This window comes from Bubalus kerabau, chromosome 2 (genome assembly GCF_029407905.1).
Source record: "Bubalus kerabau isolate K-KA32 ecotype Philippines breed swamp buffalo chromosome 2, PCC_UOA_SB_1v2, whole genome shotgun sequence".
Lineage (NCBI taxonomy): Eukaryota > Metazoa > Chordata > Mammalia > Artiodactyla > Bovidae > Bubalus > Bubalus kerabau.
Genome location: NC_073625.1, coordinates 37,942,836 through 37,966,400, shown reverse-complemented (window position 1 = coordinate 37,966,400; position 23,565 = coordinate 37,942,836). Strand labels below are relative to the sequence as shown.

At 36.3% G+C, this 23,565-nt stretch overlaps 1 protein-coding gene across 3 annotated transcripts in view; it reads left to right on the top strand.

Moving 5' to 3' along the window:
* WDR17 (WD repeat domain 17) overlaps window positions 1-23,565 on the top strand; it is a 71,036-nt gene that overhangs the window by 17,752 nt on the left and 29,719 nt on the right. For all 3 annotated transcript variants that reach the window (XM_055567474.1, XM_055567473.1, XM_055567475.1), the window contains 9 exons: window positions 4,313-4,441; window positions 5,650-5,833; window positions 7,435-7,665; window positions 10,596-10,847; window positions 12,711-12,833; window positions 17,655-17,839; window positions 18,451-18,619; window positions 20,496-20,587; window positions 22,436-22,518. In XM_055567474.1, the coding sequence (XP_055423449.1) occupies window positions 4,319-4,441; window positions 5,650-5,833; window positions 7,435-7,665; window positions 10,596-10,847; window positions 12,711-12,833; window positions 17,655-17,839; window positions 18,451-18,619; window positions 20,496-20,587; window positions 22,436-22,518 (1,442 nt within the window). In that variant the 5' untranslated portion in view covers window positions 4,313-4,318. The remainder of the gene's footprint in view (window positions 1-4,312; window positions 4,442-5,649; window positions 5,834-7,434; window positions 7,666-10,595; window positions 10,848-12,710; window positions 12,834-17,654; window positions 17,840-18,450; window positions 18,620-20,495; window positions 20,588-22,435; window positions 22,519-23,565) is intronic.

The following is a 23,565-nucleotide window of genomic DNA, read 5'->3' as shown; positions in this document are numbered from 1 at the left end:
ATGACAAAATATAATATATTTGATGTCAATATATATTCAATGTCAAATGTATATATTTGGTATAAATACATTCCATATAAGATAGCAAATATATTTGATTTGCTATATAAATTTGATATAATTAATATTTATAGCATAACACATATTTCTACAAAAATGGCACATGTATATGAACTGGATTTTAACTTAGTTTTTTTTTTTAATTTTATTTTATTTTTAAACTTTACATAATTGTATTAGTTTTGCCAAATATCAAAATGTTTTATAACTATTTTTGGCAGTGTTGTAACTCTAGCTAGATTTAAATTTCATGGTTATGTTATATTGTAATCTTGCTTGTGCAGAGATAAGCTTTATTGTTATACAAATCTAATTCAAGTATATTCTTATAACTTGTTTTTTTTGCGTTTTATACACTTACCCTTCACTGTAATTACAATGTATGTGTCATGTGTTTCATACAAGATTGAAACAAAAAATAGAATTTAGGTTGAAAAAATAAAAATAGTATTTCTGCTGGTCTGCAGTTGCCAGACTGCTGACATTGTCAGTTGCTTGTGAGGTGATAGTGCTCAGGCTTTCTTCCTGAATCCTTTTGTAAACCTGCATTATTCGGCGAACTGACTTCATCTTTACAGTGTGTATTTTGTTTCTGGGCCAAAAAGACGGTGTCTTCTGAAACAGTACATGTTTAGGATGGACATGGAAATACTTTGGTGGTTCACATAAAAATGCAACATATTCCTAAGTACAGATAAAAAGAGTACATAATATTTATCAGAAATATAAAATTACCTGTCACATACATTTGAAATATATTGGATTACCTATATGTGTGGCATGTTTTGTAGGATTTATATTTAAAATATAAATGTGTATTTTGACACGGGCCTTCAGTTGAATGTTTTCTATTTTCAGTGATGCAGAATAACTAACTGTGTAACCTTTCATGCTGACCATAATATCAAAAGCTTCTGGACACTTTGTCTCTTCAGCAATTGTAGATAACACTTAATAAAAGTGAGATATATGTGTGTGTGTGTATATATATATATATATATAAAATGATACATTTGAAAAATAACAAAAAAGTTTCAAATACTAGCAGTTTAAATACATAATTTAGATTTGTAGATGTGATAGTATTCATATCTTTAATGATGCATGATTTTTAATATCTCATTCAAAAACCCTAATTTTTTAAAGAAGCTGCCATTTTGTTTTTTCCTGTTTATTATTTTGATGGCTGGTTTGGAAAAGTTCTTCAACTCTGAATTCTAAAGGATTTAAGTTGTTGGACTATAATAAGACTTGTAAAAGCTGCCCAGGAACATACCACAGCAGACCAAATTGTATGAAAATATTGAAATGTTTATATTACCTGAATTTAGGAACTAAAAAGAAGTAAATCAAGATACATGATACAGTAAAAATATATTAGCATGGATTTAGAAGTGATTTTTTTTTTTTTTTTAATAAAGAGTTAGCGGAAGGACTTAATCGTTTCTAGTTTGGCATGTGAGGACCTCAGAACTCCTCACTGTGGCCTAAAACAAAACAATGAAAACTGAAAATTCAACAACTCCTTCTTAGATTTCTAAGAGATTTGAAGTCACCAGGCCAACTGCTGCCCCCAAATTGGAGAGATAGGCATATGGGCAGAATCACAGTGCGCCAGAGCAGAAACCCACCTGCAGAAACCTCCGTGGGAACCAGAGTCAGAGTGGAGAACCTCAGCGATAATTGGTGACTTGCTGGAGGCTCGTGTGTCAAGTCCCAGAGTTAAAAACTCCTGGGGGACCCAGTAATAAGGAGGCCTCCAGGCTTTTCTAAGTTTTGCCTCCAGGACCTTTACTAGGTTTTCACGGTAAATATCAGAGAAAGAACCCTGCATGCTTCTGGCAAGGGGAGAGGAAAAGGAGTTGTTTTGAAATATGTCAGCGCATCCTTCTTCTTAACAAGGCTGTCCTGTTTTACCAGAGCCTGATCTGCAGAGATTATATCTGCACCCAACCTGTCTGGGAGAAGGGAAATAGCCAGCCCCTGCTAACCATCCTGTCCCACCTTGGGGAGGAAAATCTCCAAGAGTACTGGTGAAATTACCATTCCACGGGCATGGGCTTATTGGAAGACAGAGAACTAGTTACAATCATGGGACTACAGAGTCATCTTAACATCACAACACTAAAGACCTACTACTGACCACAGTTCTTTTAAACAGTGACATCATGTTCTCCTGTCAACAAAAAATTACACGGCACACTAAAAAGCAAAAAAACAAAAGCACAGTTGAAAGAGATTAAATAAGGATCAGCACCAAAGTCAGATACAGCAGGGATATTCATCTGTGCCCAGCTATTATAGTTGGAGAGTTTAATACTGCTCTGTCAGAATAGAACAGATCTTGTAGACACAAAATTAGTAGAGACATAGTTGAACTCAACAACACCTTCAAGCAACTGGATGTAATTTGATGTCTATCAGCTACTTCATCTATGAATAGCAAATTACACATTCTTGTCAAGCTTACATGGGAGATTGACAGAATAGACCATATTCTGGACCAAAATCACACCTTAACAAATGTAAAAGTATAGAAATAATAGTGTCTGCTCTTAGACAATGGAACTAAACTAGATATCAGTAACAGAGAGCTGGAAAATCCCCAAGTAATTTGAGCTTAAACAACACTTTTCTAAATAACATAAGGATCAAAGAAGAATTCTCAAGAGAAATTAAAAATCATTTTGAACTAAGTGAAACTGAAAATACAACTTAACAGAATTTATGGGAGGCAGGAAAAGGAGTGTGTGGAGGGAAATTTATTGCATTGAATGCATGTATTAGAAAAAAAGGAAGCTCCAAAATCAATCATCTAAGCTTCTGCCTTAGAAGACTAGAAAGGAAGAGCAAATTGAATCCAAAGTAAGCAGAATATAAGAAATAATTACAGCAGAAAATAAAAGGGCAAGAGGCTTGAAAAGACACCTCACTGAAGATGACAGATGACATGGAAGCTCATGGAAAGATGTCCAGCATCACAGGCTATTAGGGAGTAGCAGATTAAAGCGACAATAAAATGCTGCTACATGCCTGTTAGACTGGCCCATCTAAACCACTGACAACAACTTTGGTGAGAAGGTCAAGTAGCAGGAACACTCATTTTTGTCTGTTGGGAATGCAAAATGGTGTGGACAGTCTCACGTTTCGTTCCCAAATATAAACTCAGAATTTGTTTACACACAAACCTTACATCCCAAGGATAAACTATAAAAGCCTATTTAATTCACATGTAGTTTAAATAATGTATATTTTCAGTGAAAAGTAATATTGCTGTAACATTGTGAAAGGGAAAGTGTGTATTTTTTTTATTATTTATCAAGAATGCTTGGTGTCATTAGGGGAGGAAGAAACCAGATATTTGTAGCAGTTTCTTATACTTGTAAGCACTCAAAAGCACAGATTTTTTATCATGCTGATTTTTACTGCAGATTATTTACTTTACTAGTTCCACTCAGATAAGGGAATTTAATGGGGTGAAGAGAGAAAAATTCGAGTAGAAAAAAGAGATCTTTTCAGGAAGTGGAACTATGAAATAGAAGAGATATAAAGAAGAAAGTAGCTTTTTAAATAAATGAGAGTTAACATAACTGAGTCTGGGCTTGTTTACTCTAAAATCCTCTGCCCTGCCATATGAACGATGTATATTCTGTGATTTCCAGTTTCCTTCGTCCCCTCTTCACAGTGAAGACCACTGGTAACCCAGCTTGTATTCCTGTCTTACGTACCTCAGATAGTGTTTGTAAGGATGCCAGAGGCAATGTGAAACTGAAGTTCTGAGACAGAGGTCACAACACTCCCAATACTGGGTTGGCTCACAGTGTTTTACATTTGAACTTGCTGCCTTGAATGAATTGCCAGTATTTAAAAACGGGTACATTTACATGAAATTCTGGATATTTCTGTCTCTTTGGGAAGTCAGTGGCACTAGACCCTTGGGATAGGAATGTGTACTTTATGCTTCACTCTGTCCCCGTCACTGCTGGTGGGATTCCCAGCCCTTGATCAAATGTCAGCCGTCATTTATTTTATAATCTCACCTCTCCAATAGAAATGACCTGCCTTGATGTCTATTGCTATCTGGAGATTTCAGCTCCCATTCTTTGAAAGCATACGCTGAGATGAATAGTGCTAGCGGAAAATTTTTTCAGGGCATGGAGATAAGGATTTAGGAACGCAGATGTAAAACAACGAAGAGGCGATTTGTTGAATAATGGAGATGACCGGCATTCCTCTGAACTTGCTTTTCAAGGTGAACATGTCCCAGGTAAGGCAGGTGGGACTGCTGGCTGCTGGGTGTCAGCCGTGGAACAGAGACGTGTGCGCTGCCAGTGGAGACAGGTTTGCCTACTGTGCCACCCTGGCCATCTATGTTTATCAGGTAAAAGAATGCTGACTCTTTTCAATTTTTCATTTTTTCGGATAAGATTAATATTTAATTAAGTTTGAAAAGCTAGTGAAATGCTATTAAAGTCTGCAGTTTAGTTAATAAAAATATTTAATTAACACTCGATTTGAAATTCCTGAGTTCAGTTTTCTGCATTGCGCTTAAGACCCCATGTGGGTTATTTGTAAAGTCAGAGAGGGTCACTGATATGCGAAATGACTTCTTCATGCACTTGTATTTATAGACTCTTCCTCTGAGTGGCTTTTACAGCAGTTTTTTCTATTAGATACTTTACATCTGCATTATCTACCATTGGTAACGTAAATGACTACTTTAAAAGTTATAAACCTGTTCATCCCTACACGTACAGAAAATGCATTTATACCTTTAAACAGGCTCATGGCGTTGGGCATAGGAGACTATGTTAGCTGTTAAGGTTTTACTGCAAATATATGGTTAAAGAAAGATTGGTGGCATTAATAGATAATATAATAATGATTTGAAAAAGTATCATATAATACTGTGAAAGGTTCGTTATGTGTTCAAGGAAAAAACCAGGTTCAACAAAATGACAAATACAGTATATAACAGTCTGTCATAAACATGTTAAACATGATAGATGAATTGATCTACTAATTAATGGCACAATTACAAAGGAAATAGGAAAATTAGGCTATTCATTTTGTCCACTTGCATATAAAAACAACATAATGCCCTTTCCAAGAAGCAATAACATAAAACAGGTCCAAATGATACCACTGCTCTGCAAACCTCACATATCTTAATAATGCAGTAATGAGCAGTTGGCTTATTTAATGTACATTTTTTTTATTAAAATACAATTTAAAAACTGCAGAAAAATTATTTCAAGACCAAGGTATTTTTCCTTCATAAGTAGATAGGGCTTCAGAAAATATAATAAATCTCTTAATTATGCATATTTAAATACACATTTGTTTTTACTCATTTTAAAATTGATATGTTTAATGTCAGTCCTCTCTTATTTTTTTAAAAGAATGATTTTGTTCCATTGAATACATTTGAATTCACTTGAAAGTAGACCAAGCTTGAACTGTGTTCATATCTTGTTATTAGGTATACTCATTTTCGTGTGTGCAGCTTTTAAAAAATGATGTGATTATTAATGGAAAGTGTATTACCTGAAAAGAAGCACTGATATGTTTTATTTACATATTTTTTAGTTGGATCACCATTATAATGAATTCAAACTCCACGCAATTATGTCTGAACATAAGAAAACAATCACAGCTCTCTCCTGGTGTCCACATAACCCTGACCTGTTTGCGAGTGGCAGTGCCGATAATTTAGTGATCATTTGGAATGTTGCAGAACAAAAAGTCATTGCTAAACTTGACAATACGAAAGGTATATCTCTTAACTGGGGTTTACTTCATTGAATGAAATATTTTTATTTCAATAAGCAAAGTATTATACTTCAGTAAGCTCAGGTTTTAAAGTAGTGTTTTCCAAGCTCTCTAATGAAAGTCTATGTACGAAACACATTTCATGTCATGATTCATGGTTCTGTGTGTGGATGCGTACAAACCAAAACACAATTTCATGAAATAATCAGACTTGCTATGATAAGTCACTTCAGTCATGTCCGACTCTGTGCGATGTAGATGTGCGATGTAGATGGCAGCCCACCAGGCTCCCCCGTCCCTGGGATTCTCCAGGCAAGAACACTGGAGTGGGTTGCCATTTCCTTCTCCAATTCATGAAAGTGAGAAGTGAAAGTGAAGTCGCTCAGTTGTGTCCGACTCTTAGCGACCCCATGGACTGTAGCCTACCAGGCTCTCCGTCCGTGGGATTTTCCAGGCAAGAGTACTGGAATGGGGTGCCGCTGCCTTCTCCAATCAGACTTAGTACACTGATTAATTAAAAACATAATCTGTACCAGATAATTTATGTTTAAATATAACATTAAAAATTCAAAAATAAATATAAAGACAATAATTAGAGGCAATTTTCTCAGTGAGACAATTATAAGAGATTAATAATTAACTTTGTATTTTGTCTTTTAGTTTTAAAAGGGGTTATATATATACAGCATTGTATTTTCTTACCCTAACGTTTATGTGAAACAGGTGGTCAGCTCATTTTAGTCAGATTCATTTTACAGATGAAGAACCAGGCTTAGGTAATGTGACTTGTTTAATTTAAAGCAAAACTAAAATTTAAATCTAAACTCCTGGTAAGACTGTAGTTTGTAGCATTAACTTTGTTATTAAATGCATATAGTAGCGCATTTAACTTTTCATACATTTAATCCTTATGCCTGCAATGCAAGAGACCTGGATTTGACCCCTGGTTTGGGAAGATCCCCTGGAGGAGGAAATGGCCACAATACTCCAGAATTCTTGTTTGGAAAATCTCACAGACAGAGGAGCCTGGTGGGCTACAGTCAGTGGGGTCACAAAGAGTTGGATGCAACTGAGAGAATAACACTTAACCCCAATTTATATTTAATATCCTTTAAAGCTGGAATTGTATCCCATACTAACTTGTACACCTAGAACACCTAAAGTAGGTCTTATGCACAAAAAAACTCCTTGTAAGTTTTCATTGCTTACTGTAAGAATTCATTGTTTTAATATTGGGTTGCCCAAAAAGTTTGTTCCAGTTAGAAAAATCCAAATGAACTTTTGGGGCAACCCAATTTATAGTTTCCTGAAAGAAAGAACTGTGTAAGTTTCTTTGAGTATGTGAAGCATATGATCACATGAGTAGTTTTAAACCAGAAACTAGGTATACTTTTTCATCATAGACGTACTCTCCACATGTTCCCTGTAGTCTATAGGGTTACTTTATAAATTAAATTCCCAAATAAGAGGTAATTTTTTTTTTAAATAATGAATATAACCTTGTATTTTGGTTGTCTTGGAAGTGTAGAATGCAGATAATATTGAATGGCATGGTCTTATGCCACATCTCTCGATTGTGTGTCTGTATTTAATTTATTCCAGGGACGCCTGCCTCTCTTAGCTGGTGCTGGAATGCTGGTGATGCTGTGGCATTTGCTTCCCACAGAGGCCCGCTGTTCATATGGACCATCTCAGGACCAGACAGTGGGGTGACTGTGCACAAAGACGCCCACAGCTTCCTGTCTGATATCTGCATGTTCAGATGGCATACACAGAAAAAGGGGAAAGTTGCCTTTGGTCATATTGATGGAAGTCTATCAATTTTTCAGCCAGGTAAGAATGTTTTTTTTTAGTCAGATGTCTTAAATTTTATTTTTCTTATTTACGTACGTAATTTCATATTAACATACGTAATTACATATTTACATATTTATGTATGTTTCATATAACATACGTAATTTCAAATTACATATGTAATTTTCATATTTACATGGCATAGAAAGTTAATAGTGTTTTAATTTTTAAATAATAGTTGTGCTTGGGCTCCCCAGGTGGCTCAGTGGTTAAGAATCTGTTTGCAAATGCAGGAGATGGAGATTTGGTCCCTGGGTCGTGAAGATCCCCTGGAGAAGGAAATGGCGACCTGCTCCAGTATTCTTGCCTGGGGAATCATATGGACAGAGTTGCCTGGTAGGCTGCGGTCCATGGAGTTGCAAAAAGTTGGACACGGCTGAGCACACACACACACAGCACAATAATTGTGCAAATATTATCCAGTACTATGCCGATTCCAAATAACCATTAGAAGTAAATTTTATTTGTAAGACATTTTAGTACATTTCACCATCTCTTAGGGACACAATTCAATCTGTAACAACCCAATACAGATTCCTTGACTTCATTATTCTATAGGATTTTTAGCAATTAATGTGCACAAAACATTAGTATAGCCCTGTGGTGTGTTTTCCTTACATATGCAAGAGCTAACGGGTCATGAAGGAAGCACTGCTTTTCAGTTCTGCCACTGCATTCTAAACTGTGAGTTTGAAACTCAGAGAGCATTGGCATTGATACCAGCAGCGTTAGGTCTTGTCCTGAGGGGTGGTCCCCCTTCCCTTCTGAGCGACTAACTGTCACCACAGATGGTTGTTTGGTCCTCGAGGCTCTCAGAGCAGACTGTGATCTCAAGCTCTCTGTTGTCCTGTCTTTGTCTCTCTTGGAAGAAATACGTGGAGGACTGCCCACAATAGTGCAGTTCATCCATCATTTGGAAGCAGTGATTTTTAAACCCTGCTTAGTGTGTCTGTGGATTTCTTTGTGTGTGTTGGGCAGGGGTGGGGTGGGACATCTTGGTAGGTGGTCCAGCTGAGGCTTCAAGCCTTTCGGTCTGAAAAACACCACTTTATTCCGTATTGGACTTCATGTAAAAATTCTCATATTAATAGGGGATTCTAGGGCCAAAAGAGGGAGAAGGCAATGGCACCCCACTCCAGTACTCTTGCCTGGAAAATCCCATGGCTGGAGGAGCCTGGTGGGCTGCGGTCCATTGGGTCGCGAAGAGTCGGACACGACTGAGTGACTTCACTTTCACTTTTCACTTTCATGCATTGGAGAAGGAAATGGCAACCCACTCCAGTGTTCTTGCCTGGAGAATCCCAGGGATGGGGGAGCCTGGTGGGCTGCCGTTTGTGGGGTCTCACAGAGTCGGACATGACTGAAGCGACTTAGCAGCAGCAGCAGCAGGGCCAAAAGAGGTGGAAAACTACTGCTTTAGCTATTTCAGGTTATATCCTTGGACAAAAGCAGATCATTAGAAATGTTTTAATTAAATTGACTTTGGTATTACTCCAGGGATATGCACTAATCAAATTTTCATTGTTTCCTTTTGGAAATGTTGGCGTAGTGCTTATGTAATATTGCTTTTATAATCTGATATGTTGAAAGACAGCATGTAATGATGTCGTTGCAGAAAGGAGCTATGGTATCTTTCAATTGTCTTATTTTTTGAGTAAGCACTTCTTTTAAAGTTTATGATCCTTAGGAATAATTGGTACTTCTGTTAAGGTTGTAATCTCTAAACTTAGCTGTTTCACTGCCTTTCTGTTGCAAACAAGAGGAACATTTAATTGCAGTTTCCGTATGGTATGTCAGCAAAAGCCTTTTTTTCGTTATCACCAGTGTGTATATAATTTGGAAGAAATAAGAGGATTGTTTGCTGGTCCTTTTCTTCACTTAATTTCATTTGTTTCATCTCCCTATTTTTCTCGCTGCCTGTTTGTTCTGGTAGCCAGGAGTGAATTACGATGTGGCAAATGATAATATGAATGAGGACAGATGACTGTAAATATTGGGATGCTGTTTATCATACACCCACTTCAAGGCAATTAACTCATTTACTCTTAAAAAAAAAAAAGGACCTCTGGTGTCGTCATGTTCTCTACCATAAAATAAAAAAGTTGAGCACACAGAGATTCAGTATCTTGGAACTAGGATTTGGACCCAGGCAACGCTCCAAAGCCTGTGCTTTTATTCAGAACACGATATTCTTCCTGTTGGTGAGCACCTCCCTGCTGCTGCTAAGCTGCTAAGTCGCTTCAGTTGTGTCCGACTCTGTGCGACCCCATAGACGGCAGCTCACCAGGCTCCCCCGTCCCTGGGATTCTCCAGGCAAGAACACTGGGGTGGGTTGCCATTTCCTTCTCCAGTGCATGAAAGTGAAAGTGAAGATGCTCAGTCGTGTTCAACTCTTCGGGACCCCATGGACTGCAGCCCACCAGGCTCCTCCGTCCATGGGACTTTCCAGGCAAGAGTACTGGAGTGGGGTGCCATTGCCTTCTCCGAGCACCTCCCTACCCCTATGCTATTGTAATTTAATGAAATTGTAATTGTTGACAAGATCATATGGGTTATTTTTCCACTTTTTTTCCCCTAACAACTTCTCAGTAGCAAATAGAAAGACATCCAGGATACTGGGGATTGCCTAAGCAAGGCAGTTCTGTCCAGCTGCATCCTTAGTAGTTCAGTCGCTAAGTCGTGTCTGACTCTTTGTGACCCCATTGACTGCAGCTTCCCTGTCATCCTTTGGACAAACTCTTAATTCTCCTTCATTCGCATGTCAGTTATGACTTCCACATAAAAATGCCACACTTGTATTCACAGGACTCTTGGGATCAGTGGTCTGCAAAGAGGAAGTTCAAATGATCTCAGTTGTTAGTCTTATTTTGGAAATTTTGTTGAAAACCGTGTTCCTTACATTTGAATAGGTAATAAAAGTCAGAAGCATGTGCTGAGACCCGACTCTCTTGAAGGGACAGATGAAGAGGACCCCGTGTCGGCCCTGGAGTGGGACCCACTCTCTACTGACTATCTGCTCGTGGCTAATCTGCATCATGGAATTCGCCTAGTGGATTCCGGGTCACTTTGTTGCATAACGACATTTAGTTTTCCCAGTGCAGCAGCTTCTGTGCAGTGTCTGGCCTGGGTTCCCAGTGCTCCTGGGATGTTTATAACTGGAGGTAACTTTACCTTGTTCCCCAGAGTTTTAAATATGTGCATATTCTTTAATTGAGTCTGGGAAATTGCACTCTTTTATTGACTGATTTTGTATAAGACATTAATATCTCAAATATTATCATTTATTACAGTAAATACCAAGTTTACTTTTATTTCTATTGTGCATCATTAACATAATGACAAATAAAAATGAAAAGAAGGCCCAGTTTTCCAGGTTTCTGGCAAAAGCAGAATATGTCATGCATGTACACGTGTGTGCATGTCTGGATTTGTGTATATACAAAAGGGAACAGCAGTTCAATTTCAGCCATGGCTGGATGACAATAAAGGTACTGGCTAGAAAAACAAGTTATATGAATGAGAGGTCTCTTAGCCTCACTGATAGTCTTGGGTCATGTTTTCCTAATTATAAGACCGTCAGCAAAGCTAAGAAGTGATGGAGGATGGGAAGATGAGGAATTTAAAATATTCATTGGGAATTAAATGACTTACCATTCACATAGGTTCAGAGAAACCAAGTACTTTCGGCTGCTGTATAAACACTTCCCATATTTGCCAAGTCTAACATAAAAGACAAAAGAGTCTTTATCCTTTCAGCAGCTTTAAAGAAGCCTTTTTTCTTTAAGCACTTAAACTACACATGGAAGTAGATTCTTATTTATATATGTTAATTGACTTAATTACACATGATATAATTAATGATAGACATGGGAATTTTGTTTTTATGTATTATTATTACTGTCCTTATTATTGAGATGAAATTTACATATCATAAAAATCACCAAGTTAAAGTGTACAGTTTAGAGGTTTCTATGTTCACAGTGTTGTACAACTGTAACCACCATTTACCTCCAGAATCTTTCCTCATCCCCCGATAGACTCTGTACCCATCAACAGTCAGTCTCCATGACCCCCCAACACACTCCCTAGACGCTACACATGTATGTACACTAACCACTCATCTGCTGTCTGTCTCTGTGATTTGCATATTCTGAATTCACAGAAAGTGAATATTCTGGATTCACAGAAATTGAATCATTCAATGTGTGGCCTTTTATGTCTGGCTTCTCTGATTTAACGTTAAGTTTTCAGGATTCATCCATGATGTAGTGTGAATGAGTACTCATTCCTTTATATAGAAGGATAATGTTCCATTGTATGGATATGCCAAATGTTGTTCATCCATTAATCAGTTGGTAGACACTCAGCTTGTTTCCACTTTTGTGCTGTTATGAATAATGCTCCTGTGAATGTGTGTGTTCAGGCTTTATGTAGACATGTCTGTAATTTGTGTATGCAGGAGAGCAATTGTTGGGTCATATGGTAACTTTGCAATCAGTTGAGGAACTGCCAGTCTTGTTTCTGGAGTAACTTATTAAGGTGGGAATTTTGGAAGCAGGGGGTTTTCTAATTACTCTTCAGGCATATCAGCTAGTCCTTGTTTGGCTGCAGGTGAGCAAGGATGCAGTTTACAAACGTTTCAAGAGAGGAAGGTTTGTTAATGGTGGGGGTAGAAAGTTTTCTGTGACTGACTTTCCTAGAGCACGTTGTCACTGGGTGCTTTTTTGTGATAAAATCATCATAACTGTCTTTTCTGGGGGAAGCTGCAAAAGCAAGCAGTTTCTTAGCTTAGAAGGGGATTTGAAACAGAAAAAAAAAAAAAAATAGCAAAACCTGCCAAAAATTTAAGGGATGAGTATCATTTCAGCTGCTGCTTTGTATTATTATAGAACATTGTGTGAAGAATGTCAGTAAGTGGTGTTAAAAATCTGGCAAGTTGAAATTTTGTTATTACTTTTATATCTCAGCATTTTATGTTTCAAGTAAAATGTGCTAATAGAATGCTTTTCCTTTGATCTGACTAGATTCCCAAGTGGGTGTTTTACGCATTTGGAATGTTTCTAGAACAACACCTGTTGATAATTTTAAATTAAAGAAAACAGGATTTCATTGCTTACATGTACTGAATTCTCCTCCAAGGAAAAAATGTAAGTAAAAATGTTAAAATTTAATATTTAAAAATATCATATTTGCTGCTATCAAATAAAATCATATAATGATATAAACATAACAAATACTGGATGCTACTGAAAGGCAAATTTTTAAAAACTGCCCTTGATAATATGTGTGCTAAAGTTACCATCAAAGCCACATAATATCTAATATTGCTAAACTGAAGATATTTAGAGCAAAATTACATTTTTAAATGTTATTGAATGAGGATATTAAAATAATATTAAATTGTCTACATGGGGAAAATGAAATGATGGTACTGGTGAAAATAAGAAATAAAAAGTGATAGGATTAAATAAAATTGCTCTGAATCAAATATACTGGGAAATATTTATCTGTATTCCAATGTGTACTTAATATAGATTGATCTAATAATTTATAATGGTATCATTATTTTTTTTTAATTTAATTTTATTTTTTTAAACTTTACATAATTGTATTAGTTTTGCCAAATGTCAAAATGAATCCGCCACAGGTATACATGTGTTCCCCATCCTGAACCCTCCTCCCTCCTCCCTCCCCATTCCATCCCTCTGGGTCATCCCAGTGCACCAGCCCCAAGCATCCAGTATCATGCATCGAACCTGGACTGGCAACTCGTTTCATACATGATATTTTACATGTTTCAATGCCATTCTCCCAAATCTTCCCACCCTCTCCCTCTCTCTCAGAGTCCATAAGACTGTTCTATACATCAGTGTCTCTTTTGCTGTCTCGTACACAGGGTTATTGTTACCATCTTTCTAAATTCCATATATATGCGTTAGTATACTATATTGGTGTTTTTCTTTCTGGCTTACTTCACTCTGTATAATAGGCTCCAGTTTCATCCACCTCATTAGAACTGAGTCAAATGTATTCTTTTTAATGGCTGAGTAATACTCCATTGTGTATATGTACCACTGCTTTCTTATCCATTCATCTGCTGATGGACATCTAGGTTGCTTCCATGTCCTGGCTATTATAAACAGTGCTGCGATGAACACTGGGGTACACGTGTCTCTTTCCCTTCTGGTTTCCTCAGTGTGTATGCCCAGCAGTGGGACTGCTGGGTCATATGGCAGTTCTATTCCCAGTTTTTTAAGGAATCTCCACACTGTTCTCCATAGTGGCTGTACTAGTTTGCATTCCCACCAACAGTGGAAGAGGGTTCCCTTTTCTCCACACCCTCTCCAGCATTTATTGCTTGTAGACTTTTGGATCGCAGTCATTCTGACTGGTGTGAAATGGTACCTCATAGTGGTTTTGATTTGCATTTCTCTGATAATGAGTGATGTTGAGCATCTTTTCATGTGTTTGTTAGCCATCTGTATGTCTTCTTTGGAGAAATGTCTATTTAGTTCTTTGGCCCATTTTTTGATTGGGTCATTGATTTTTCTGGAGTTGAGCTGTAGGAGTTGCTTGTATATTCTCGAGATTAGTTGTTTGTCAGTTGCTTCATTTGCTATTATCTTCTCCCATTCTGAAGGCTGTCTTTTCACCTTGCTAATAGTTTCCTTTGATGTGCAGAAGCTTTTAAGGTTAATTAGGTCCCATTTGTTTATTTTTGCTTTTATTTCCAATATTCTGGGAGGTGGGTCATAGAGGATCCTGCTGTGATGTATGTCAGAGAGTGTTTTGCCTATGTTCTCCTCTAGGAGTTTTATAGTTTCTGGTCTTACGTTTAGATCTTTAATCCATTTTGAGTTTATTTTTGTGTATGGTGTTAGAAAGTGTTCTAGTTTCATTCTTTTACAAGTGGTTGACCAGAGTTCCCAGCACCACTTGTTAAAGAGATTGTCTTTAATCCATTGTATATTCTTGCCTCCTTTGTCAAAGATAAGGTGTCCATATGTGCGTGGATTTATCTCTGGGCTTTCTATTTTGTTCCATTGATCTATATTTCTGTCTTTGTGCCAGTACCATACTGTCTTGATAACTGTGGCTTTGTAGTAGAGCCTGAAGTCAGGTAGGTTGATTCCTCCAGTTCCATTCTTCTTTCTCAAGATCACTTTGGCTATTCGAGGTTTTTTGTATTTCCATACAAATTGTGAAATTATTTGTTCTAGCTCTGTGAAGAATACTGTTGGTAGCTTGATAGGGATTGCATTGAATCTATAGATTGCTTTGGGTAGTATACTCATTTTCACTATATTGATTCTTCCAATCCATGAACATGGTATATTTCTCCATCTGTTAGTGTCCTCTTTGATTTCTTTCACCAGTGTTTTATAGTTTTCTATATATAGGTCTTTAGTTTCTTTAGGTAGATATATTCCTAAGTATTTTATTCTTTCCGTTGCAATGGTGAATGGAATTGTTTCCTTAATTTCTCTTTCTGTTTTCTCATTATTAGTGTATAGGAATGCAAGGGATTTCTGTGTGTTGATTTTATATCCTGCAACTTTACTATAGTCATTGATTAGTTCTAGTAATTTTCTGGTGGAGTCTTTAGGGTTTTCTATGTAGAGGATCATGTCATCTGCAAACAGTGAGAGCTTTACTTCTTCTTTTCCAATTTGGATTCCTTTTATTTCTTTTTCTGCTCTGATTGCTGTGGCCAAAACTTCCAAAACTATGTTGAATAGCAATGGTGAAAGTGGGCACCCTTGTCTTGTTCCTGACTTTAGAGGAAATGCTTTCAATTTTTCACCATTGAGGATAAGGTTTGCTGTGGGTTTGTCATATATAGCTTTTATTATGTTGAGGTATGTTCCTTCTATTCCTGCTTTCTGGAGAGTTTTGATCATAAATGGATGTTGAATTTTGTCAAAGGCTTTCTCTGCATCTATTGAGATAATCATATGGTTTTTATTTTTCAATTTGTTAATGTGGTGTATTACATTGATTGATTTGTGGATATTGAAGAATCCTTGCATCCCTGGGATAAAGCCCACTTGGTCATGGTGTATGATCTTTTTAATGTGTTGTTGGATTCTGATTGCTAGAATTTTGTTAAGGATTTTTGCATCTATGTTCATCAGTGATATTGGCCTGTAGTTTTCTTTTTTTGTGGGATCTTTGTCAGGTTTTGGTATTAGGGTGATGGTGGCCTCATAGAATGAGTTTGGAAGTTTACCATCCTCTGCAATTTTCTGGAAGAGTTTGAGCAGGATAGGTGTTAGCTCTTCTCTAAATTTTTGGTAGAATTCAGCTGTGAAGCCGTCTGGACCTGGGCTTTTGTTTGCTGGAAGATTTTTGATTACAGTTTCAATTTCCGTGCTTGTGATGGGTCTGTTGAGATTTTCTATTTCTTCCTGGTCGAGTTTTGGAAAGTTGTACTTTTCTAAGAATTTGTCCATTTCTTCCACGTTGTCCATTTTATTGGCATATAATTGTTGATAGTAGTCTCTTATGATCCTTTGTATTTCTGTGTTGTCTGTTGTGATCTCTCCATTTTCATTTCTAATTTTATTGATTTGATTTTTCTCCCTTTGTTTCTTGATGAGTCTGGCTAATGGTTTGTCAATTTTATTTATCCTTTCAAAAAACCAGCTTTTGGTTTTGTTGATTTTTGCTATGATCTCTTTTGTTTCTTTTGCATTTATTTCTGCTCTAAGTTTTAAGATTTCTTTCCTTCTACTAACCCTGGGGTTCTTCATTTCTTCCTTTTCTAGTTGCTTTAGGTGTAGAGTTAGGTTATTTATTTGACTTTTTTCTTGTTTCTTGAGGTATGCCTGTATTGCTATGAACTTTCCCCTTAGGACTGCTTTTACCGTGTCCCACAGGTTTTGGGTTGTTGTGTTTTCATTTTCATTCGTTTCTATGCAAATTTTGATTTCTTTTTTGATTTCTTCTGTGATTTGTTGGTTATTCAGCAGCATTATTTGCAAAAGCATATTCACATTCTAAGGGAAAGTTTTTTTGAAAGAAGACAAAATATGTGATAACCCAGTGATACCTGTATCAGATCTGACCCGCAGAATTGTAAGATAATAGATTTGTAATGTTTAAGCTGCAAAAAAAAAAAAAAAAAAAAAAAGAATATACAGAAAATAACTAAGCAAGGAGACTTTTATACAAAGTTGGGGAAATGAAAATGTATAAAAAGTAAACATTGACAAAGAAGAAGTTTAGATGCAAATGTATGTCAGACAATTGTGATTGTTAATTTGGGTGCTAAATTAAGTGAAAGTGAAAGTCACTCAGTCATGTCCAACTCTTTGCGACCCCATGGACTATTTAGTCCATGGAATTCTCCAGGACAGAATACTGGAGTGGGTAGCCTTTCCCTTCTCCAGAGGATCTTCCCCACCCAGAGATCAAACCCAGGTCTCCTACATTGCAGGTGGATTCTTTACCAGCTGAGCCACAAGCTAAATTAAAGTGAATAATAAATAAATCTCAAAAATAGTTATTTTCATTGGATTGAAATTTTATGGAAGAGGGTTATTAGTTTTAAAAGTAAAAACTTCATGTGTGTTTGTACGTGTAGAGGAAGAAGTAAGCTTTTATATCAGCATTTTGAAAGAACATTGATTCCAAAATAATCATGCTGTGTTTTAATTTATGGGCAGTAAGAAATTAAATATTCAGCACATACTGGGATTCTTCACACTAATTTTTATTCATCTTGTTTCACCTGCACTCTATACACCTCTTTTCAAAATAATATCCCATTTTGTGTTTGTGTGTGTGTGTGTGTGGGCAGTTCTGCAAAAGTACACCTGAAAATCTGATCATTGCTTATTAAGAGTTTACGTATACAAATTCTAGATAAAAGAAAACGAAGGAGCATCTATACAAATTAAGTCCTTTGACTTCATTCCAGCATGTGGAGAGCCACTGGCATAAGGGTTTATTACTTTCTTTTCTAGTTTCAAACCAGTCCCCAACCAAAAATCATTACACATCCTCCACGAGTGAAGCAGTCCCGCCCCCAACTCTGACGCAGAATCAGGCCTTCTCTCTTCCTCCTGGTCATGCCGTGTGCTGTTTCCTGGATGGTGGCGTTGGACTTTATGATATGGGAGCCAAGAAGTGGGATTTTCTTAGGGACTTGGTATGTCTGTGATTTTCTCTCTCTTATAATGCAGTGCTTATTTTGTGTATAAAGTGATGTTTACTTTTACTTATGTCTTAATATTGTCCTAAGATTATTTTTGTAGAGAACCATACATTAGGAATTTATTTTGGTTGACTGAAACTTTTTATAAAGATGTCTATAACTATTAAAAGTATTTAACTGTATATATTGTAAACATTAAATTTCTTTAAAAAGTACTGTCTGCTTAGCTTATCGGGAATATTCTGCATTTGGCGGTGTTCCCATTATTGTGTATGCCATGTTACCCCTATGTATAGTATTGGAAAATCATGTAGTTGCTCTATATTTTGGAAGCAAAATGAGAAATAGAATGTTCTTTCAGGATGAAGGAGAAAGTCCATCTCTGCCAGTTACTCCAAGCTTTCTTGTTCTCATTCATGAATTGAGCAAGGTTGGATTAAGTGTTTTCTAAGGTTTATTTCTATTATTGAGTCATAATAAATCTATGAGTCTACAAACTTCTGTTGTAATGATTATGAAGCCTCTGTGTAAAATAGAATACAGTCCTGCTGAGAACTCACATTTTGCCTGGTTTCCTTCCGTGCTTTTTTACGCTGCATTCCTAGGGTCATGTGGAAACTATTTTTGACTGCAAATTCAAGCCTGACAATCCCAATCTTTTAGCAACAGCTTCATTTGACGGCACCATAAAAGTCTGGGATATAAACACGTTGACTGCGGTGTACACATCCCCGGGGAACGAAGGGGTTATTTATTCCCTTTCATGGGCTCCAGGTAAGAATGTTTTTTATTAAAATCAGGAGTACAATTGAATGACTTTCCTGCTTTTATATTCATCTGCATTATCTTCTGTCCTTCAGTGCCGTCTTGCTCCAAATGATTGTGGAAGCAAATTAGTATCAACATATGTGGGGGGATTTAGAATAAACTCCCTGAGCAGGCACTTTGATTTCTGGGCCTTTCTGTACAGTGTAGTCACATAGGAAAAGCCACAGTAAATCAGCATAATACTCACCCATCTCATTTTAGCTGCATTTGTATAGATCTGCCTGTAAAGTGTTAAGTCACTCAGTCATGTCTGGCTTTTTGCGACCCCATGAGCTGTAGCCCACCAGGCTCCTCAGTCCCTGGAATTCTCCAGGCAAGAATACTGCAGTGAGTTGCCATTCCCTTCTCTGAGGGATCTTCTCGACCCAGGGATCGAACCCAGGTCTCCCGTATTGCAGGCAGATTCTTTACTGTCTGAGCCGCCAGGGAAGCCCTATAAAGATGTAATGTATTTTACATGATGGAAGTTTTCCTTAATATTTTCATGTGACTCAAACATATACAATAAAGTATTTTTTTCTAAAAATTATGCTACCTGTCTTTCCCTGGTGCATCTGTTTTGTGAATAAGAATGATCATCTGTTTGATTATGAGCATGTGATTCTGTATAAACTCTACTTTTGTAATAGTGAAGGATTTTATGGGATACTAGGGTCTTTTCTTGGACTCAGTATGGTAGAATCTTTATGCTTTCCTGTACATAAAAAAGAAAAGAGATGCCCTATAAAACCGCTGGCATTTTCTCCCAAAACATTAAATTTTCCTGTAATGAATAACTTTAAAAACTAAACTGAGTTTTTTACTTTAAAAAGTATGTAGAATGTTTTACTTATTTGTCCTAATACTAATACATGAATTAAAAACTGACTTATAGCCAGTATATAGCTTATTTTTTAGCTTATCTCCTCATGCACATAAATTTTTAGCCCTGAATATATATATATTGGGTTTTTAAAGGGTTTGATGTCTTCAGACTTCTATTTTCTTTACCCTATTTTTAGAGTAGAATCACAGGAAAAATTTTAGAGGTGCAAATAAATGTGAAAACTTTTCCCCAGTAATTTTAGAGCCCCAACAGGGTAGCAGAATGAAAATCCTAGAAAAACTGGTGAGGACTATTTTGTAAAGTACTTACAGTTATTTATCACAAAATAATTCCTCTATATTTTTTCTCCTAGGTAGCAGGTAATAGCTGTTTCTTTCTTCTAATGGAGAAAACCTCTTCTTTGATTGCCTTGTAACAAATTCAGAATCATCTACTAACTTAGCAGTAGTTTGATTTTCATAGATTTTTTTTCTTAAAAATTAAAAGCATTATGTTTTTGATGGAGAAGATGAATTTTTTCATGCATCTTGCTTACAGAAATATTTACTTTCCTAACCATTAATAGATTACTAAAATTGTTAGATTGTCAGAAAAATGTAAATGCTGACTGGATATGTAACAATATTGAGGAATTATTGATAGTCTTTCTATTTTTGATTATCCTAGTTTGATCACGTAATAAAAGAGATCCTGTATTTTAGACATCCATCCTCAAGTGTTTATTTATGAAAGAACACAATGTTAGAGCTTTGCTCCAAAAAATCCAGTAGGGGGCTATAGACAAAAATAAGATTGACCATACTTAGATAATTGTTGAAATTGTATGATATATTTATGCACTATACTTTCTGTCTATATTTGCATGCAGTTAATAATTTTCATTATTAAAACTTGAAGCACTTTGCAAACTCAAGTCTTTTTCAAAAATTACATTTTTAAAAAGAGTTGAATTTGTGGCAAACTTTTCATATAATGTCTAACAAATTGTTTCCTAAGGTGATTTAAATTGTATTGCTGGAGCAACTTCCCGAAACGGTGCTTTTATTTGGGATATTAAAAAGGGCAAAATGATACAACGATTTAATGAGGTAGGATGTATTTATTGCTAGCTTAATAATATAATGTCTTATATGGCCTCATGTATTTTCAATGCTTTTCTCTCTAAATTTAATAGTTAATCAGCAGGTGGCATTATTAGAAGAAAATCCAAGAGGACACACATATGCTAAAATGAATTCTGAAAAATGTAGCTAATTCTAAGATACAATTATTCACCTAAAGTTGCATTAGAGGTTCAAAGGAATTTTAAGTCATCTTCCACAAAATTGTCTAGGCAAATACTCAAAAGTTAGAAAAAGACTAAGCTCAGAATGTGTCCCAAATCACAGTCCCAATTTTGTCACTGATTAGCTTTTGACATAGAATCATTTTATTGTCTTGATCCTGATTGTTCACCTATAAGATGGTAAAGTTGGATGTTTTAGTTCTTCTGAGTCTCAAATTCCATTTTTCCATAACACATTGTAAAAACTCCCTCTCTCCTCTTGGCAGTGTCACAGATTGTACTTCTTCTGCTTGGAGTTGAATTGTCCTTCCATTTTTTTCCTGAGTTCTGTTAATATTTGCAAAATATATATAATCTCATTGACAGTGCATTAGCTGTGAAGGGAGGAAGATATGAACAGGGTCTAGGATTGTCCCTCGATCTCTTGAAATTTCATTCAAGTGGTTACAGTGATTACTGTACTTAAATTGTGGCTGATGTTAAGGGGAGACTAAAGTGACTTTTTCTCTGGAGCTTTAAGGCTGTTTTACTAAGGTGGTCTTCAGTTTGCTATTTTAACCTTTTTTTGGGGGGAGTCCATCTTTATAAGGACGGACACAGGAATGGAGGTGGTCTTTATATTCATTCAGTTGAAGGAGTCGGGGTTCTCCATTAGCTGAGTTCATCCTCATGAACTCAGTGCACTTAAGGGTCAGTAATGTCCTGCTTTTTATTTTGTGAGGCCCATGTAACAGTTAATTGAAGCCAGAAGTGTTGATTTTTCCCACATTTATTATCCTAAATTTAAGCAATTTCGATACTGGTTCTAACTATGCTTCTGGACGCTGGGAAAGCCATGAATGATGTAAGAGACGTCCTGGATGCTTGGGGCTGGCTGTGGGGTCAGGTTGGGGCTGCCTACTGCTAATGACAAGGTACTTAGATCATAAGACACCAAGATGCTGGGAAACTTGGAAATGAATTGATCACACCCATTACCTAGTTGAAGAGTGACATTCCTGTGTATAGATTGTATCCTTTGTGTTTTTAAAAGTTCTAATCATACCAGCTTAATTATATTCCTTTACACTTCTCCAGTCCAAGAATACAGATAAATGTAGAGATTAGTTATAATAATAACAACCTTAAACCTTCTTTGTTTTATAAAAATAAAATTTAGAAGAACAATCAATAATAACAGTTGCTTGCAGTATCTCTTTTACTGTAGTTTTTTTTTAATTTTATTTTATTTTTAAATTTTACATAATTGTATTAGTTTTGCCAAATATCAAAATGAATCCACCACAGGTATATTGGGTTTGAAAACTGTAAGTATCTTCATCATTATGGGAAAGGTGGGCTTTCCCAGAAAAAGATATAAAACTGAGCTTGATTCTACAGATGACTGACAGACTTTGGGCCTTTATCAGTGTCCACAAAAGGAAATAGAGCCACCCAGTTTATGTCTTAAAACAATCATTTTGCTTCTTAAGTGTGATAGCTTTACACATTCTTTAAGTTTGTATTCAGCTTTCTGTTGTTCACAATAATGTCTCTGTAGCATCATCTAGAGCAAGTTCCTAATAGAAAAGTAATATTAGAAGAAGTAAATAAATAAGAGAAAAAAGGGGTGAATTATTTCTTATTGATAGGTATTTTGCATTTTTTGAAGCATGGAAAAAATGGGATATTCTGCATTGCCTGGAGTCATAAAGATTCCAAAAGAATAGCAACCTGCAGTGGTGATGGTTACTGGTAAGTACTGTGTATGAAATCACACTGTTTATAAAGATGCATTTGATAATATAAGTGTCTCATGTTAGCACCTGTATTAAAATATTTGATAAGATGCTGTTTGTACAGCTCTGCCAGCTGTCATAAATATCACTTACAGTGGCTTCCCAGGTGGCACTAGTGGTAAAGAACCTGCCTGCCAATGTCGCCGATGAGACTCAGGTTCAATCCCTGAGTTAGGAAGATCCCCTGGAGGAGGAAATGGCAACCCACTCCAGTATTCTTGCCTGGAAAATCCCATGGACAGAGGAGCCTGGCAGGCTACAGTCCTTGGGGTCTCAAAGAGTCAGACACAACTGAAGCGACTTAGCAGCTCCATATATAGGCACATGCACTGCTGTGATATACCAGTAATAAATAACAATTCAATGATGTTTAAAAATAAACCAGTAATTGCTTTCTAAATGTAAATACTACTCAAATTATAACTAAAATTCTGTGACTTGCCTCAAATCAACTTCACGTACTTTGAGAGTCTAATTCTCATCATGTTTTGAGGAAGGGGTATTTCATTTCCCAAGTGACTCGAGATATCAAGTGCTCTAGAAACTTGTTCACAGTAGATGTTATTCTTTTAAAAAGGATAAAAAGGCTTTGCAAGGAGGAATAAGGTCATGCTGTGGGAAATGTCTATTTTCTAACTAACTTCTCTGACCCTGTGTTTCAGAAATATGTGAGTCCCAGGGAAAAGTAGTTTTCCAAGAAATATATGTAAGGGAAGAATTGCCCTTGAGTTTAAAAAAGTTTTTAATCCAGTGATACTACCATATATCTTTGACATGTGGTATAGGAATTTATTGTTGTTGAGAAATAGTAGAGTTTATCTCCTCTTGGATTTTGCTGTACCCCACCCAATCTTCTCATTCTCACTTTTTAACTTCATTGGAAAATACAGAAGTTGTGGAAACCAAACATCTGTACCAGGAAGCTAAAATTTTCAGAAACAACAGTATTAGGAGTTTTTCCCTTGAAAATGACTATTTGCTAATTGATACATACCAAAGTACG